Source organism: Amphiura filiformis, chromosome 6, assembly GCF_039555335.1.
Source record: "Amphiura filiformis chromosome 6, Afil_fr2py, whole genome shotgun sequence".
Classification (NCBI taxonomy): domain Eukaryota; kingdom Metazoa; phylum Echinodermata; class Ophiuroidea; order Amphilepidida; family Amphiuridae; genus Amphiura; species Amphiura filiformis.
In genome coordinates this window covers 46,435,557-46,455,445 of record NC_092633.1, presented here as the reverse complement: position 1 = coordinate 46,455,445, position 19,889 = coordinate 46,435,557, and the positions used below count along the sequence as shown (strand labels likewise).

General features: G+C 38.5%; 1 protein-coding gene across 1 annotated transcript in view; it reads left to right on the top strand.

The window, feature by feature from the left end:
• The window catches only part of LOC140155496 (apoptotic protease-activating factor 1-like), a 68,726-nt gene that overhangs the window by 23,404 nt on the left and 25,433 nt on the right, over positions 1–19,889 (top strand). Inside the window, exons 9-14 of the mRNA XM_072178359.1 lie at positions 5,280–5,467; positions 8,907–9,033; positions 10,518–10,643; positions 12,513–12,638; positions 13,245–13,370; positions 15,753–15,875. Coding sequence (XP_072034460.1) covers positions 5,280–5,467; positions 8,907–9,033; positions 10,518–10,643; positions 12,513–12,638; positions 13,245–13,370; positions 15,753–15,875 — 816 coding nt within the window. The remainder of the gene's footprint in view (positions 1–5,279; positions 5,468–8,906; positions 9,034–10,517; positions 10,644–12,512; positions 12,639–13,244; positions 13,371–15,752; positions 15,876–19,889) is intronic.

Below are 19,889 nucleotides of genomic sequence, written 5' to 3'. Positions count from 1 at the left end.
ATGATAACACTGCACCTGTGAACGTGGTCTTGGCCTACGTATTGGATAATAATCATTTGTCTGAACAGGAGCAATAGTACTCGGTTGATTGTTAGTAACAACCATGCCTTTTAATTGTTGAGTTATTTGTATCAAAGTCTGAACCTTCTCTGTCAAGTCATCTCTTTCTGCAGTTAATGAATCTATCTTTCTCTCTACTTTATACCTCCAAGCTTCTTCACTCTTCTTTTTAAATATATTTGTATTAGGGGTTTCCAAATCTGTGAGTCCTAATTTAGTGTTACCAGTCTCAAGTTCAGGTTGTGAAACAAAAGTTGTATTTTGGCCTATAATACTACTAGCCGCCACGCCTGCATCAAGAGGTTTACTATTCACTACTGGGGACGGTGCTAATAAATTATCAGCATTTTGCAGCGCTGCTGTTCTGCGAGCTAATGGATTTCGATCTTCATCAACTTGAATCAGTCCCTCCTCAAACCTTGCAGTCGCCAATGCTTCCGACATGGTTTTTGGTTGTTTTCGTCTTATCGCCATTCTCAATTGCTTATTTCCTTCTAAGGCTTCCACAAAATGGTCGATTGCAATGTCGTCTGCAACGGAATGAGGCGCATCTGGAAAAGCTTTAGCTGTTAGCACTCTAATCGCAGTAGCTAATGCAGACAAAGATTCATTAGGTTTACGACGTCTCTGTCTTAGTCGCAAACGATACGACTGCGCTGGGTCACACGGACTGAATCTACTACACAATTCATGCGCAATTATGTCGGCATCTGCACGCGACTCTTTGCTGAGGGAAGCATATATAATCGCAAAGCTTCGCCACGTAATGCACCTCCCATAAATTTAGCTTTTACTATTCCTTCCCACCTGTTAATTTCTGACATCAAATCAAAATGAACCAACCACGAAGTTAAATCTGTATCACCACTGTAGGGTTCTGGTTTGCAATTGGTGTTCCGATGTATTCTTGAATTATCACCGGGCAAAGAATTTGAATAACCATGGGGGATTATGGAAGTTTGCCTTTGAGTACCAGGGTTATGCAGCAGCCCATGCTCCACAGAAAAACCATCTGTTCCACTGACTGTTGTGGAGGAATATGAGTTTTCTTTAATACCCTTGGACGGGCTTGTGTATTTGTACATGCATCAGCCCTTACAGAATTTTTAACCTCTGTATCGGGATGAATTCTTTCATCCAGATACTCCCCATCTTGATCTGCAAGATATGAACCAGATTCACTTGCTTTTGCCACTCTATTTGCAAGGTCATGCAGATGTTGTTCAATTTCATCTTCCTTTTTAACATGGGATTGATCATATTGATGACCCAAAGTATTCATATTTACTTCATCTGCATTGAATCTAATTGCACCTTCCTCCATGAATGAAAGTGGAGTATAAGATAATTTGAAATTTGGTCCTTGTTTTGCCATTGTTTTTAATTTACTAAACAATGAAAATATTTCGTAACAGTGAGACAATTCAAATAAATCAAGCACTTGTATTTACTACCCTAAAATTTTGAAGGCCTTAAAGGTTTTTAAGATAATAAAAACCCAATGATATAAGGCTGAACTGGACAAATGCAGCTTTGCCGCTGTCACCAAAATTAAGGCCTGGTAATTGAGACAGACCGCTGCCACCAAAATTTATGTCACAGACCAGGGGTTTGGGAAAATTGAATAAAAAGTCGGACTTATGACGAAGTCCGACAATTCCCTGGCCGTGGGTAGCGTGGCCTTAAAATTGAAAAATATGAAGGGGAATCAAGTGCCTAATTTATACTCTTGACCTTGAGACGAAATAAATTCACCCTGAATCTAGGTTTTACAGTTCAGTAAATTTATTAATTATTTTTGAATTGCAAAAATATAAATATAAATATAAATTTAAATAGCAAATTCAATTTCTCTGGTATAATGGAACCAGGGACACAATATTTGAGATTTGTTTCTCACATAAAATAACGATTCAACACGAATCGAGACAAAAATAAATTCCCGATTAATCAATCGGCTTATTACTTTTCAAGTAAATTGTCAATATTATAACTGACCAATTTGTGAAACCCTAAATACCCCAAGTGCTGATCGATAAAATGCACCGACCAACACCCTTTCTAAATTTGGGATGAAAGTTGATTAATAAAAATTATTGATCAATCAATTTCTAATAATCAATCTGATCAAGTGTGAAACCCTAAATACCCCAGTGCTGATCGATAAAATGCACCGACCAACACCCTTTCAAAATTTTGGATGAAAGTTGATTAATAAAAATTATTGATCAATCAATTTCTAATAATCAATCTGATCAAGTGTGAAACCCTAAATACCCCAGTGCTGATCGATAAGATGATCCGACCAACACCCTTTCAAAATTTTGGATGAAAGTTGATTAATAAAAATTATTGATCAATCAATTTCTAATAATCAATCTGATCAAGTGTGAAACCCTAAATACCCCAGTGCTGATCGATAAAATGCACCGACCAACACCCTTTCAAAATTTTGGATGAAAGTTGATTAATAAAAATTATTGATCAATCAATTTCTAATAATCAATTTGATCAAGTGTGAAACCCTAAATACCCCAGTGCTGATCGATAAAATGCACCGACCAACACCCTTTCAAAATTTTGGATGAAAGTTGATTAATAAAAATTATTGATCAATCAATTTCTAATAATCAATCCGATCAAGTGATCGGTAAATACCTTTCAATAAAATCAATCAACCCGACCGATCAATTGAATCGATCATTTCCCTTTCAAAAATTTGGATGAAAGTTGATTAATAAAAATTATTGATCAATCAATTTCTAATAATCAATCCGATCAAGTGATCGGCAAATACCTTTCCAATAAAATCAATCAACCTGACCGTTCAATTGAATCGATCATTTCCCTTTCAAAAATTTGGATGAAAGTTGATTAATAAAAATTATTGATCAACCAATTTCTAATAATCAATCCGATCAAGTGATCGGCAAATACCTTTTCAATAATTTCAATCAACCTGACCGTTCAATTGAATCGATCATTTCCCTTTCAAAAATTTGGATGAAAGTTGATTAATAAAAATTATTGATCAATCAATTTCTAATAATCAATCCGATCAAGTGATCGGCAATTACCTTTCCAACAAAATCAATCAACCTGACCGTTCAATTGAATCGATCATTTCCCTTTCAAAAATTTTGATGAAAGTCATGAAAGTTGATTAATGACAATTATTCATCAATCAATTTTCAATTTAAACAAAGTTTAAGCTTATAAAACCATTTTTGTTGTCTCCCAAATTTTGTGACGGCCACAAACTCATGTGCTAAAATTTTCAGCACCGAGGTTAATTTGTTTCTCGAGAAAACCAGACACCAACATTCATGAAGACGATCATGACATTGTTGATTATTCAAATTGAATTGCGCAACTTAATTTTCCAACAAAAATGTCACTTCACATCGAAATGACCACAAAATAATTTGTATGTGCTTCCGCGGATGGTACAAATACAAAAAGTGCAAATCTTAATCTTACCAAAAATATACCACCAATCAATTCAAAACATCCAAATAATACACAAATCAATTTTCGGAATTCCGAATAAAGAAGCCACAGCATTCAAAACGCCGTGGACTTTTTAAATTTTGAGGCAAATACAAAAAGTGCAATTCTTAAGCTTAACAAAAATATGACATCTAACCATAAAAATAATCAAGATATGCGCAGATCAATTTTCGGTATCACCGAATGAAGAAGCCACAGCATATCACAACGCCGTGGACTTTTTAAAATTTGAGGCAACGGTGTCTGAGTTTCTCATAAAAACAACAACAATTTTTCCCCATTTTCTATTTGTGTCCCGTAATAGAACGCCAATATAATTCCTCACACATCTCTGATAATATTTTCAAACATGGATAAATGGAGGGGCAGTCAGTCAGTGGAACAGATTTTAAGGTTTACGACACTTACCAAACCATCACTTCTGTATGGCGAAAGGCTTTGGACATGATGGACGCCATTTTGTTTTCTCAAAATTTCACACGTGTTTATATTTTAAAACACATTTCTTTTTGCTTTCTCGACGTTGGTCGAGCTAAATTTTTGACCAAACTTGTGTAGGGAATTCACTCTCAAGGTGGAGTTATTCCTACACTAAATTTTTGATGAAAACCTATAAAACAAATTGAAACATTTTAAAGCAAAACCAGACGCATGTCTCTAGCCCACGAACGACCCGACAGAACTGATCTGATCTGTTTCAGACCGGATGTCACGGCGATTTCGCCGCTCTTACTTCCACTTTACTCCCTCCCTATTTGTGAAAGGGCAAGTTCCACTGACTCAATATTTAGAGGAAAGGACATTCGTCAATATACTTGCTCCCGCACATGAATAAAAAATATGAACACGAACAACCTGGCCAGGGAGTTTGGACACAAAACGGAACAGCCCCAATCGATTGGTACAGGATTTCGGTGACCAATCAGGGTTTGCTCTGAACAAAAGATTGATCAATCCAGAGGATTTTGGCTACCAATCAGAATTTGTCCTGAACAAAAGAGGTTTCCCGCCAAAAATCGGGACTATCCCTATTTAACATAAAACTTTTAAAACCGGGAAAACAACTTCTTGACAATATAATATATAAAATTGAATATTCATACGTAGTGGTATGAATTAAATTATTTTGACTTCAACACTACTTAAAATTTGATCGCTTACCGGGAGCGCTTTCACAGAACCAACTGCGTCCTCAGCTGTCAGGGACCGTCTATGAAATCTCCTGTTTAAACAGGTAGTAGAAAGTTGGAAAAATGGCTATCTGAACATAAATCAAAGGCTGCCGGTTCCAAATCTGCTGTACATGAGCATATCTCCAGGAGCAAAAACACCCATCAAATAGACTGGGAAAACATAAATGTGCTGGAAAAAGAATCCAAAGAATTTTCCAGAAGAGTCCTAGAAGCCATTCACATCAGGAAAAAAGGACCAAACTTGAACAGAGACACTAGCCTGGACTGGACTTAGATCCAGTCTGGGACAATCTACTCATACCCAAGACCACCAGGGGGACGAGGACAACACCTTTGACGTCATCTGCTTCTAGTGTGACGTCATCGAAGGTTGTCAACAAGCCATAAATCATCAGAGCCATAACATCCGGCTGAAGACACAGTTGGTACTGTGAAAGCGCTCCCGGTAAGCGATCAAATTTTAAGTAGTGTTGAAGTCAAAAAATTCTTCTAATCATATAATATGTTTTATGACAGAGCTCACTTGATTATGACATAGCTCAGGAGTTCCAATCCTTTGTAAGCATTAATACACACCTGCTAGTGCAATCACCTAAACCAGACCTCTATCAGCTAGCCCTCAACCAACCTGAGTCAACACAGGTCTATAAGCAGGCACTTCAGAAGGTAGAGGCTGCCAGTAGAGGCTTCTATGTCATGTGGAGGTAAGATGGATTTTTTTTCTATTTTTCTGGTGAACTGGAGAAAACTTCAATGTAATATGGAGGTAGGATAGATTTTTTTTTGGATTTTTTAAAAATTTTTCCTATGAACTGGAGAATATTATTGTACAATAAATAAAGTGAACTTGTGGAAAGAAAAAGAAAAAGTGACACCAACTTAATGTGGGGAAACAAGTAAAATACAGACTTATAGAAAATACCGTAGAATTCCGTCTGGAAGCATATATGCCTCTAAACGAGGGTTTTTTTAACGAAAGATATGAAAGGCCAATACCCTTCTCAAAAACATTGCAATAGATTGGTGTTACAAATATACATGTTTGTACAGCCGCCTTTATCAGTAATATAGTTGTTCAAACTCCAAATAACGTTTTTGTTGAGAGTGTCTGCTCCTTGTCTCTTGTGTCAAAAAAACCTCGTTTAGAGGCATATATATGCTTGTAGACGGAATTTTACGGTATTGTATATTGAGTTAGCTTGAAATTCCCCTGAATATGGTTTAGTAATTACCTTCTGTCTTTCATAATCAACTACAAATTGAGCTATGTACAGTTCCCGATGGACTCAAAACTTTTATGCTAGGATAGCTATGCTACTAACTTGATTCCTGCAAAAAAACACCCAAATAATTGCACATATTCCTATTATGTACACAATGCTGAAATGATGGGCATTGTGAAATGGCCAATTGTTTAATGCATGGAATTAGGAATGCATGAAATTTGGGCTAGCTGTCCGGAAAAGGGTGTGAAGACATTGCATGGGGTTATGCGTAGTAAACACAAATGTATAGTCCAATTTTGCTACGAAAAAGGAAATCAAATTGTACCCCTGCAGCCCCTTGTTAATCCCTACTGATAAGCTGTCAACAACATACATACATACATTATAAATATTTATATAGCGCTGCTACATTTAGAACGTAGCGCTCAAAACAAAAAACACAAAACAAAGCAAAAGAAGAACATGAAGAAAATAAATAAATGAGAACTGCCTATGAAGGCTACAAAATCTATGGAAACAAGTGTGACTTTAGAACCCTCTTGAAAATACCCACTGATTGTGATTCCCTGATACCAATTGGCAGTCTATTCCAGGTTCGAGGCGCAACATAGGAGAAGGTCCTGCGTCAGCTGACATGAGTGTTTTGATTGTGTTGTGCTCTGTCAGGAGGGTGGTATCAGAAGCAGAACGCAGGCCTGCACGCGCAGGGCAGTGCAGGGAAACACAATCAGACAGGTACTCAGGAACACTCTTGGTGAGGCATTTAAACACAGTGACTAAAACTTTGAAATTGATGCGCTCTTCAACAGGGAGCCAGTGTAACTGCTTTAAATACGGTGTGGCATGATCATATTTGAGGGCCTTACATATCAGCTTCGCAGCCCAATTCTGGATCCGTTGTAGTCTTTGAATGTCTGCTTTACAACAGCCAAGAAGCAGCCCATTGCCATAATCGATCTTGGAAAGGACAAGGGCTCTTATGACCAGATGACAAGTGTCATAATCCAAGTACCGACGTATCCGGGAAATGTTGCGAAGCTGGTATGTAAGGTTAGAACAAAGAGTCTTGACGTGAATGGACATAGACATTTGACAGTCAAAAATAACCCCTAGGTTACGCACAGAATCTGAAGGACAGATGGATTTGTCCCCAACCCTCAAAGCAACCGGTATCATTGAGCGCTTCAGGTGTGGAGTAGTGGACACAAAAAACTCAGTTTTGCTGTCATTAAGTTTCAGCATGTTCATTCTCATCCAAGCCTTAAGAGCATCAATGCAACGAGATAGATTATCTAAAGCAGCAGCAATGGATACCGGTCTTTGGGATCAAAGCAGGTGTACAACTGTACATCATCTGCATACAAGTGGTAGGATAAGTTGAATGATTTGATGATACGACCAACTGGTAAAATATACAAAGAAAACCCTGAAGGTCCGATGATTGAACCTTGAGGCAGGCCAAATTCGAGCTCAACAGGGTCAGAAAAAGTACCATCAATGCAAACTCTGCTGGTTCTCTCAGACAGGTACATGTAGGATCTGAACCATTGCAAAGCTTTACCTTGTATTCCAATTTCACTCTGTAATCTGTTGATCAGCATGTTGTGATTTACAGTATCAAAAGCACTGCTCAAATCGAGGAGTACTAGAAAAACACCTTTGTAGTTGGAAATACACTTCATGATATAATAATAATAATAATAATAAAGAAACATTTTTGAAGCGCTTAAAACATAAGTCGCTAAGCGCTTTACAAAGTATGCCCTAAAACAAAATTATACAACAAATTACAAGTACAACAAATATGATATACCGGTAGCGATTTACAAAGCATATATAGGCCCTTAAACAAATTTTACATATCAAAATAACATAAACTAAGTAAAGCATCAAACATGATTATAGCGATTTACAAAGCATACAAAATTACATATCAAATAACATCAAAACTACAGCAAGCATGATAAACACACCAAAACTATATTATAACAAAATTATAGAAATATTAAAAACAAGCAATCAATATCATCATAAAATCAATGTACATGAACGTATGCAACAGAGTTCATTCTTAACACGCATTAATGCTGTTTCTGTGCTGTGTGCCTTTTTATAAGCAGATTGTAATTTTTCACCCAGGTTGTTTCTTTCCATATGATCATTCAAAGACTTAACAGCCTGTTTCTCAAGAAGTTTTGATATGAATTGAATATTGGACACAGGTCTGAAATTGCTCAGGTCATTTGAGTTGAGAGATGGTTTTTTGATAATGGGTGTGACAATAGAATGCTTCAGGTTATCAGGAAAAACACCAGTATGAAGGGATTCATTGATGATACGTGTGATACTGGGAACAAAAACATGAATATTTTGTTTCAGAAACCATGTCGGCACAGGGTCGAGCAAGCAAGACTTTGTGGAAGCTTTGTTAAGGGCTTTAAGAACGTCCTCCTCGCCCAAACAACAAGGGCTTAGAAGTGTGACCACTAATTCTACAATAATCATCCTTAGGCCAATGAGCAATTGACTGACCAGTCCAGGACCAGTGGCCAAGCAAGGCCTAATACTGATCATCACCAATTGGCTGAAGCTTAATGGTGGGCTGGGAGTGAAACTAGCCAAAGGAGGGTGATTACTAGTATTTAGGGTAGATTAATGGTTTTGATGTTATTCCATTGTCATTTGTGTATTACTAATTTCTGTATGGGCTTATACATCAGTGTACATGTATAATGTTAAATTATACAATAATTATACTAAATGAATTGTAGTCAAAATACATCTTCATTTTTGCTGTCAGTTGCTGAGTACTAGAGTTATGACCATTTTAATTGAATGCACAACCTTTAGGACACTCTGTATAGTCATGTATGATAGTAACTAATTTCTTTGCCATGTGTATTTATATTCCTTGAAGGAATCGCCCTCCAGTGATGGATAGCATTCTTATGACCAGTAAAGTCCACGACGGCATAGTATCCTGTGCAAAGTTCTCACCGGATGGCGAAACAGTTGTGTCTTGTGGAGAGGATGAAACAGTCAAGGTATATAAGATTTTAAACAGTTCTGTCAACAATTATTTGACTTACTTGATATTTCATACCACATCCATGGGATTTCATCAGAAAGTGAGGTGGAGCGGTAAACGCTTAGTCATGTGACCCACGGGGTAAACCGGGGTCGCATGACTTGATGATCGGCTTGTTGTCAAGGTATATCTTATTTGCTTGGATTCGCATCTCATGGTAAAAATTTCATTGTAATGTGCAAAGTTCTCAGCACCTGTGTGCCATGTAGAAACGATAAAACTGTCAAGGTATGCTATAAACATCTCTTTGCACGTATCTGCAAGATAAGCAAAGTCTGAGAGAGCATATGGATCGAGGGCTTAAAGCCAGAACTAGCTATGTCCATTTGTTTTCTCAATTACATGTTACTCATTTCGGTAACAAATGGACGGTTAATTCTGCCCTCCATAAGAAAATGTAAGTGACTTTTCGTAAAGAGCAGGGGATCAGCCCGGGCCTGTTGTCTGTCACACTCGGCATTGAGGACAACTTGCGCTGCCCTTTGGGGCTTGGCAGCATATGTGACATGATCAAGGGGAATGAGTCACATGTCGACCCTGGTAGAAAATTAGCTTTACATATGTTTCTAAAGAGGAGATATAGAGCTTTCAGAAACTGAAAAATCACATGTTGATATGACTTTTCGTTATGAAGTTATGTCAATTTATCAATCGCTGAAAACAATATAAAACAAAAGAATTTTAACACTTTCTTTGCCAATATCTCAAAATCAATATTAGCGACATCCGACTCATTTCCCTTGATTGTGTCACATATCGACCTGTGGCGCACTTTGAGGAATCTGAGTATTCAGAAAGCGTGGATAAATGCCGTTTTATTATTATTATTATTATGGCGTTCATCTCTAGCAAAGACATCAAATCAAAAGGCCATTAGGACATGTTATCCTGTACAAAGTTCTCCCCCTACAGCATCCAGAGTAGTTTCTTGTAGAGAAGATACGATGGTCCAGGTATGGCGCATTTATCTCTACCAAGCATCTTTAATGACAAGTTCATGAGGGCATTGTATGCTATGCAGAGCTCACCCTATATGGAGACCAAAGTTGTATCTTGGAGAGGAAATGAAACAGTTGAGGCATATTGCATTCATCGGTAGCAAAGACATTTGTAATGACCAGTAAAGTTCATGAGGCCATTGTATCCTGTGCAAAGCTCTCTCTCTTTATCGAACTAGACTTTATCTGTCTAGAACTATGTTTATTTGAACTAGACTAGATAAATTTGTCTTTATAGTGTCTTGCGGACGAGATCGAAATAGTCAAAAGTATACATGTTGCTGTGTTCATACCTACAATGTAGCAGTAATCTGTATACATGCAGGTGATACTGAAGATGTTTTTAAAAGAGAATAAGTCAGGAGCTCCTCCATGATGCCACACTTTCAAACAATCACCATAATTGAGCCACCCATTTTGTTTTTCTTTTCTACTTGTCTAGGTATGGGAAAGTGGTTCAGGTCAACAGCTAGTGTCTACAGATAGCCATACAGACTATGTGAGCTGGTGTGACTATTCCCCTGATGGTGCCTTGATAGCCTCGTGTTCACATGACAAGACAGTCAGGGTAAGTAATGGGCTATTACAGATAGCCATACAAACTATGTGAGCTGATGTGACTATTCCCCTGATGGTGCCTTGATAGCCTTGTGTTCACATGACAAGACAGTCAGGGTAAGTAATGGGCTATTACAGATAGCCATACAAACTATGTGAGCTGGTGTGACTATTCTCCTGATGGTGCCTCGATAGCCTCGTGTTCACATGACAAGACAGTCAGGGTAAGTAATGGCTATTACAGATAGTCATACAGACTATGTGAGCTGGTGTGACTATTCCCCTGATGGTGCCTTGATATAGCCTTGTGTTCACATGACAAGACAGTCAGGGTAAGTAATGGGCTATTGCAGATAGCCATACAGACTATATATGTGAGCTGGTGTGACTATTCCCCTGATGGTGCCTTGATAGCCTCGTGTTCACATGACAAGACAGTCAGGGTAAGTAATGGGCTATATTACAGATAGTCATACAGACTATGTGAGCTGGTGTGACTATTCTCCTGATGGTGCCTCGATAGCCTCGTGTTCACATGACAAGACAGTCGGGGTAAGTAATGGGCTATTGCAGATAGCCATACAGACTATGTGAGCTGGTGTGACTATTCTCCTGATGGTGCCTCGATAGCCTCATGTTCACATGACAAGACAGTCAGGGTAAGTAATGGGCTATTGCAGATAGCCATACACGACTATGTGAGCTGGTGTGACTATTCCGCGGATGGTGCCTTCATATTAGTGCATGCTTGGTGTCTAGTGCTAAAGTTTGTTCGGTTGAAATTATTTGGCTTTTGTTACTGTGCGCGTCAATAAAGTCTCAACTCACGCTCGTGTAAATTCATATAAGTGTGCGCTATAGTCACGCATTACGCAACGCACACCTAGCTTAAGCATTGCGTCCAACAGCACGCCATTCTATATCAATACACAGTGTTATGAGTCTTATTTTTTCCGCCTTATAGACGAATCCAAATCCACTCATTCCTACACCTGACTAGCAGCCTTTAGTTGGGTAGCCGTCGACTACAATGCACCCAAAATGTGATATGATTCGGCCTTGGCGGAAATTTTAAACTGCATGCCATCACCCGTGTGACACCTTCCACAAAAACACAGGTAGACAACAGAATGATAAAGTTTACAACACAATAGGCCCTATAGTTCCCTTCGGCAAAACACACAGCTTCTACATGGTCTATTCGCTGTTGAAGTGACATAATAATCGGATTAACTATATCAAAAGCTACAAATGGATGTACTTGCGAACAAAAGGACTATGTATGAATAGATGCGACGGATTTACCTGCGGAATTATCTCTATTGTAGGGGCCTATATATATTATTCTATTAACCCTCCTCGTCCTTGCATCTTCTCTAGGTGTTAGGCGGCTTTTATTTGCACAATGGGGCGCTCAAAAGACCAGGTTGGTGCTAGCGGCTACCCAAAGATGGCCGACCAAATCCTGACCATGACTTGGCTCGTTGGATTCGCTTATATAAGTTTCTAACAAACTTAAACACAGTACTATGCTGAATTAAAGTAATCTTTTCTTCCTATTTATGTCGGATTTTGTCTTGATCAGGTTGCTTTCACATTTCCCCTTTTGTCTGTTTCAGTAGCACATCTTATCATTGTTCCAAAAAAGCAAAAATTATCACTTACCTTCACAGTGTATGTGTGCTTAAAGAGGAAGACCTGTATTTGGTTTAAGTTCCTTAGGAATAAGTCAAGGTTGAAATTTATCAATGTAACTTCTGTTTTGTCTGTCATCAAAGTAACAGGTGTAAGTCAGCTCTTCTGTGGCGAACTGGTCAAGCGGGACTTTCTCTTTATGAATTAAAGCAAAATGACTAAGTAATACCTTTCTTTATTTCAGATTTGGAATTCTAAAGATGGTAGATGTATGAAGACACTAAAGGGACATGAAGAAGAGGTGTATATGTGCGTGTTCTCTCATGATGGTACCAAGATCGCTTCATGTTCGCAAGACTGGACTCTTAAGGTAGTTACCTAGTTATAGGCTAGGATGCAATTCCATCTTTATATCTAGAAGGAAAGGGGACAGACAGACTACCCTGCCTGACTCAAAGAAGTGCACTCTGAGCTTTGTTGGATTTGACAGGGTGAGGGATAACCCTAACTTTGCTGAATTCCAGAAAATTAAACCGTTGGGTGCCTACTTTTAATTGACCCAGTCACAGGGGACATATATCATGCAACACATAGTTCTTTAGTTCTAGCATTTTAAATGGCCAACACATGTTACAGCAGCCTAACCTTTCCCCTGCAAAATGCAGTTGAACTATTGAACTTATGCAACTTTAGAATGGTAATGCCCCAACCATAAAGTAAATTCTAACCCTAATATCCTTATCCAAACCCTAATTCTAACTTTGACCCTAATCCTAACCATAAAATCTGTCTGGCTGGCAGCTGTCACTACACTAGGGGTGGGGCATGGACAGTGACCTCTTGTGGGGGTACTTGTATATTTCCACATAGAATGATCAAACAAATAATAAACTATTTTTCCAGGACTTTTTCCAGGATACAAATTTGAAACTTCTCCCTTCTCATTGTTGTTGTCATAATTTTTTTTTACCTGAAGATCTGGGATGTGAAAACAGGCAAAGAACTGAAAGAACTAACATGCCATACTGCTGCAGTCAAAGTTTGCTGCTTCTCACCAGATGACTCCAAGATAGCAACCTGCTCAGATGATATGACAGTCAAGGTAATTTTGTTGGCCCCCACACATGTGTGGGGCTTATGTTATCCAGATGGTTGCCTGTTTCTTTGTTTGTTTGGCTGCCTGGTTGTCCGGGCGGAAGCAAATTCATTAATCTACTCTGCAGCTCCAACGCAATACCCGATCAACTTCATTATTATGTCTTCAGAATCTTGCATCCTATACCTTTGTACATAACCTGGCTGTCTGATCAATTTGTGTATCGGTCACCTGGAGCTACAGGGTTTTTTCATATCTGTAGCCTCTTCATAGAGTGCATAGTTCATATACTTTATGTGTAAAAGTCTCTTTTGGTGTGATTGTTTTTGTAAATGTGACAAGCCATGACCAAAAAATCATATTTTTGACCAAAAATCACATTTTTGACCAAAAATCACATTTTTGACCAAAAATCACATTTTTGACCAAAAATCACATTTTTGACCAAAAATCACATTTTTGTCCAAAAACACATTTTTCACCAAATATCACATTTTTGACCAAAAATCATATTTTTGACTAAAAATCATGTCAAGAATCATTTTTGACCAAGAGTCGCATTTTTGGCCAAAAATCACATTTTTGACCAAAAATCATGTTTTTTTACTAAAAATCATGTTTTTGACCAAAAAAAGATTCTGAAGACATAATAATGATAAAATTGGACGGATAATTTCGCATGATACCTGAATTTATCAGTCTCGCTAGAGTTTTCAAATATCATGCGAGACGAAGTATTTTCAAATACTCTAGCTCGACCGATAAATTCAGGTATCACACTCAATCCGTCCAATTTTATATCAAACTTGGTATGGGGATAGGATGTGGTAGCCTGATGTGCTGTATAGTTTTGTGTCATGTTATTTGCATCTTTATGAATATTAATGAGCTTATTTGCATATATTGCCTACATTTTCATGAATCCATACTGCAGCTTAAACCACGATAACCGATCAACTTCTAACTGGTATTGTGATAGTATATAGTGGCCTAATGTGCTGTATAGTTCTCTGGCATGTTATTTGCATATTTATGATTGTTAATGAGCTTATTTGCATAATATTGCATATAACTTTTATTCACAAACCTTTGTTATTTACACACCTTTGTGTGTGGGCCACCTTAATTACGAACCGCATAATTCTAGTTTATATTCTTGTTATAACCTGCTGAAAAGATGGTAGCATAAAGTTCAGAGCAGTGTGTGTATGGGTTGTGGGAGGGGGAGGGATGCACACAGGTTTGTGAACAGCAGTAAATGAGGACACAGGCATGAGATATCTATGTGTAACTGTGAACACAGAGGAAATGTGGACGTCTGCAGTTTCTAGATGGTGTTTCTTAATCTAAGACAGCATAAGAAGGCATTTAGCCATTGACCACTGTTGCTGCTATAGGGTTAGTCTGCACAAGGGTAGTTAAAACTCAAGGCTTTGAGTTTTGAAGAATGCGAAAAGCGATCACACTCCTCCGTATTCCTTAGTAGGGGGGTACTACACCCTGCCCAATTTTGTGCCTATTTTGCATTTTTCTCAAAATTATAGAGCATTGGTGACAAGTAAGATATGTATATTATAGATAGGCAAGGACTGCTACACTGGAAATTTTATTTCAGCACAGACAACAGTTGTGGAGTTACAGTCAAAAATGAGGGAAAACCAATATTTAATCAATAAATCAATAACTACTTGCCTTGAGTTGCTGAATTTTCAGTGCAGTAGTTGTAGTCCTATCTTACTTGTCACCAATGCACTATAATTTTTGAAAAAAAAACCCGCAAAAATAAACAAAAAAATGGCTAGGGGTGTAGTACCCCCTTAATTGAACCTTAATCTTTATGCTTACACTCGCACTCGTACAACTACACTCATCATTCACAAAATAGCACTCCTCACAAGTTTGAGTGTGCTATTTATCACAATCCTCAATTTTTTTAAACTCAATCGTTGACATTATGCCTTATATGTAAGAAAAATAATTATCAAGCACGAATCACATGGTTTTATTTGAAACAAACTCATAGTGACCATAAAAATGAATAAAAACATCCGTCTCTCAACACGCGATATTGAACATTCCCGGGCGCCGAAATTGTCGAGTGCAATGACGTCCCAGTATTACAATGAAGGCTGACGACAATTGAACACAAATAACCATTACGACATTGCACTTAGACGATTTCGGCGCGGGAATTTTGAATATCGCGTGTTGAGAGCTGACTGTTTTTATTCGTTTTTATGGTCAACATGAATTTGTTTTAAATAAAACCATGTGATTCGTGCTTGATAATTATTTTTCTAAAATATAAGGCATAATGTTATGATTGTCGGAGACTCCCTTTAAAACATCACACACTCTGTTCAAAGCTAATCTTTTTATTGATTGCAGATTTGTGATGTCAGTGAAGGGGAGATAGCCATTAGTTATGAAAAGCATGGTGATTTTGTGTCGTGCTGTTGTTTCTCACCCAATGGCAGAAGAATAGCCTCAAGTGCCGATAACGAAATCCATGTAAGTACCAAGGCTATATATAGAGGCCCTGCATGCTTTTATCGATTGGCTCCAAACCAAGGATTTGAACCGGTGAAGGACACCGTAATCATGGCGCAGTGCAGTCCATTCAATCAAATGTTGTCATCAACCTATTTGATCGTAGTGCATTTGTTATGTGTGTGAGCAGTACATTGCAATCATGCTATTGTTGAATGCATATGAGTAGTCTGCCATATTTACGGGATGATATGTCATATGCACAACCTCTATATATACTTGGCCTAGGTTATGTAATATGCTGTCATCTGTGTATAGTTAATGATTACAGCAAACAACATATGGCAGTCAGAAAATAATCATATTAAGTAAGCCTTGGTGAAAATGGCACATATAATGAACTTAAAAACTAAATTTTGATTTTGTTCCGACAAATGACTAATTTTACTTGATCGCATCACATTTGCCATACTCCTTACTAAAGCCACTTGTTACTTTGTTCCTAGTAACTGATTTTTAAAAGCCATAATATATGACACGATCTGGTCCATGGAGGCCAAAGGAGTTACTATATAATTATTACCTTAAACAAACATCAGGCTATCATATATTGAAAGCACCAAAGGTCTAGCATACTTGGTTTTTAAGTTAATGAAGTTTTGTGATGTCCTTTTTCTTAAGTATTTTACTGTTTTTTTACTCCATATTTTTGCCTTTATCTGAATTTCAAATTTGCCACCTTTGGCCTCCAGATTGTGTCATATGTATACGATTTCTGTCAAATTTTTAGTTTAAATGACGTGTTTGGGGCTAGAGCAAACTGACAGTCAGTTTGCTCAAGCCCCAAATACGTCATGTAAATTAAAAATTTCTGGGGCTTGCATTGTTTATTTCCGATCCTCGCATATATTAATTGGTGTCTCGCATCGTCTTATGCCCTGCTAGGGTGAAGCATATAGGCCGCCTCCTTCGTCAAATTTTTAGTTTGTTATTTTCTGCCAAAACTTATGAAATAATACTAGTTAGTAGTGGGAGACTTCAATTCCAAAGTAGGCAAGGATTGGGAACCATGGAATGGTATACTTGGAAAATTTGGCTGTGGTGAAAGAAATCAAAGAGGAGAAAAACTCCTAAACTTTTTGCGCCACCAACAACCTCTGCATATCAAACACCAAATTCAAACAATCAAAGTTTAGCCGCGAGTGGACCTGGGAATCCCCAGATGGTACAACAAGGAACAAAATTGACTTCATTCTTATTCAACAAAAATGGAATAGCAGCATATCAAACTCACGGAGCTACCCTAAGCGCCGATATTGGATCAGACCATCAGATGGTCCTTGCTGATCTAAAACTCAAGCTGAAAGTGAAACCAAAGGCAAACAGACTTCCTCGCTACGAGGTTACAAAACTCAAATCGGAAGAGATTAGAGAGTCATATGAAGTGACAATAGGTGGTAGATTCAAACCCCAATTAAACATCCCAGATACTGATGTCGGGATTGAAGACCTATGGAATGACATCAGAAATACAATCAATGAAACTTCTGATAAACTTCTTGGAAAGAAAAAACCACAACAACAGAAGCCATGGATAAGTACTGAGGTCCTAGAGATAAGCAGACAGAGAAGTAAAGTGAAACTGCAGCGCTTGGAGGACCCTACTCTGAAACCCAAGTACAACTTTCTAAATAGGGAAATAAAACGGAAGTCGAAAGAGTGTAAAGACAACTGGCTGCGTGAACTGTGCAAAGATGTGGATGATGCGCATGAAGCAAAGAAAAACAATCACAGGGACTCGCTCAACATCAATGTCAAGTGTCAAAGACAAAAATGGCAACGTGCTAACTGAAGATAAGGAAGTCAAGGATAGATGGAAAGAAAGTTTTGAAGAATTATTCAACAAAGTCAGTCCTGATGACACCTCCATCCTCCAAACAATTCCAACCATTCCTGAAGAAGGAGAGGAAGCAAACATCCTGATAGACGAAGTTCGAGCAGCCATCGGTCATCTCAAAACAGGCAAATCCCCTGGTTTTGATGGGATCTCAGCAGAGGAACTGAAAGCTACAGGAGAACCAGGTGTCAGGATTATACACAAACTGTGCAACAGAATATGGGACACGGGGGAAATTCCAGAAGACTGGGGAAGAGCTGTTATTGTTCCAATTTATAAGAAAAAGGACAAGTTAGACTGCTCCAATTACAGAGGGATCAGCCTCCTTAGCCTTGCAGGAAAAGTATTCTGTAGCATACTCCATAAAAGAATGCAAACCCGAACAGAGGAAATACTTGCTGAATCCCAAGCAGGCTTCCGACCGGGAAGGAGCACCATAGACCAACTCTTCACCCTAAGACAACTGGCTGAAAAGTACAACGAAAAACGGAAACCATTGTACTGCTACTATATAGACTACCAGAAGGCCTTCGACACTGTATGGCAAGAGGGTCTGTGGCAAGCCATGCGACACCTGGGCTACCCGTCAAAGACCGTCAATCTTCTAAGAGCACTCTATGGAACATCTCAAAGCACTGTAAGAGTCAATGGAGAGCTTACACCTTGGTTTACCACTAGGACAGGAGTTCGTCAAGGATGCATACTGTCTCCACAACTTTTCAACATTCTGCTGGAACTAGTGTTAAGGTTGGCTATCCAAGACGAACAGATAGGTGCAAAAGTGCAAGGGCAGTACATCAACAACCTCCGCTTCGCAGACAATATTGTCCTCCTGGCTGAAACAAAAGAAGACCTACAAGGTTACAAGAGTTGATACTCTCAGCAAGAAGTTTGGACTTACTATTAATATCAGCAAAACTGAAGTCCAGGTCATCAACAGAGAAAAAGTGAAACTTGATATTCTGATTGGCGGGAAGCCCTCAAGCAGGTGGAGGATTTCAGATACCTGGGAGGGTAATATCAGAAACCCCAGCAATGAAAAAAAACGATATCAAACGTAGGATTGGTCTTGCTATGGGATCCATGCAAAAGCTGAACCCCATTTGGAAGTCGAGAGACATCAAATATTCAACCAAACTTGAATTATACCGAGTACTGGTCCTATCCATCATCACATATAGTGCCGAAACCTGGACACTCAAGAAATCAGAGGAACAGAGACTGCAAGTATTTGAAATGGCGTGGTTGAGGAGAATATTAGGAGTCACACGTAGAGACAGAATCCGAAATACTAGCATCAGGGAGCGACTACATTACTACAAAGAACTGACTACAACTATCATGACCAAAAAACTCAAATATTTTGGTCATGTGAAAAGAATGAACAACACCCGATATCCAAAAATCCTGCTTGAAGGTCACATAGACGGCAACAGACCCAGAGGAAGACCGGGAAAAAAGTGGCTCGAGGATATCAAGCACTTCTGTTCAGAGACAGGAATACCATCAATTGCAGCGGCAGGACATCTGGCCACCAACAGACAGCTGTGGAGACTCAAACTAGTTGGGAAGCCATCTCCGAGACCTACCTCAGGAGGACGGCTTTAAGTCAAGTAAGTCAAGTAGTAACAACTGTTAGGAAGATTTTCTAGTCATTTTAAGCTGACATAAATGAGGCAAAATGAACGAAAATCTGGGTCACTTAACTTTGGTGTTCTATGGGGGATTTAATGTCTTATTAAGGCATTAATTCAACATTGATTTGTTATCCAACAAGCATAATGAATCTGGCTGAATCCAAGACCCTGGTCAGGCGTACATAATTGCATCATCTGGCCATTGTTTTCTTTACCATGGTTCCGAGTTAATTAAACAATGTACGGTCACACAAGAGTGTACCAAGAGCTTGTTTTCATGCTTGAAATGCATGATCTGATGACGCATTGTGTGGGTCACACAGTTGATTGTTTGTACTAATTATTATAATAGTCTGACCATAGTAACTTGGGCGCTAACGATAGTACAACATTACTATAGTCTGACCATGGTCGCTGTGGTCACCACTACCCGTACCATGGTCTGACCATCTTTACTTGCAAATGTAATATTTCATGTAATTTGGCATACGGGCCACAAAT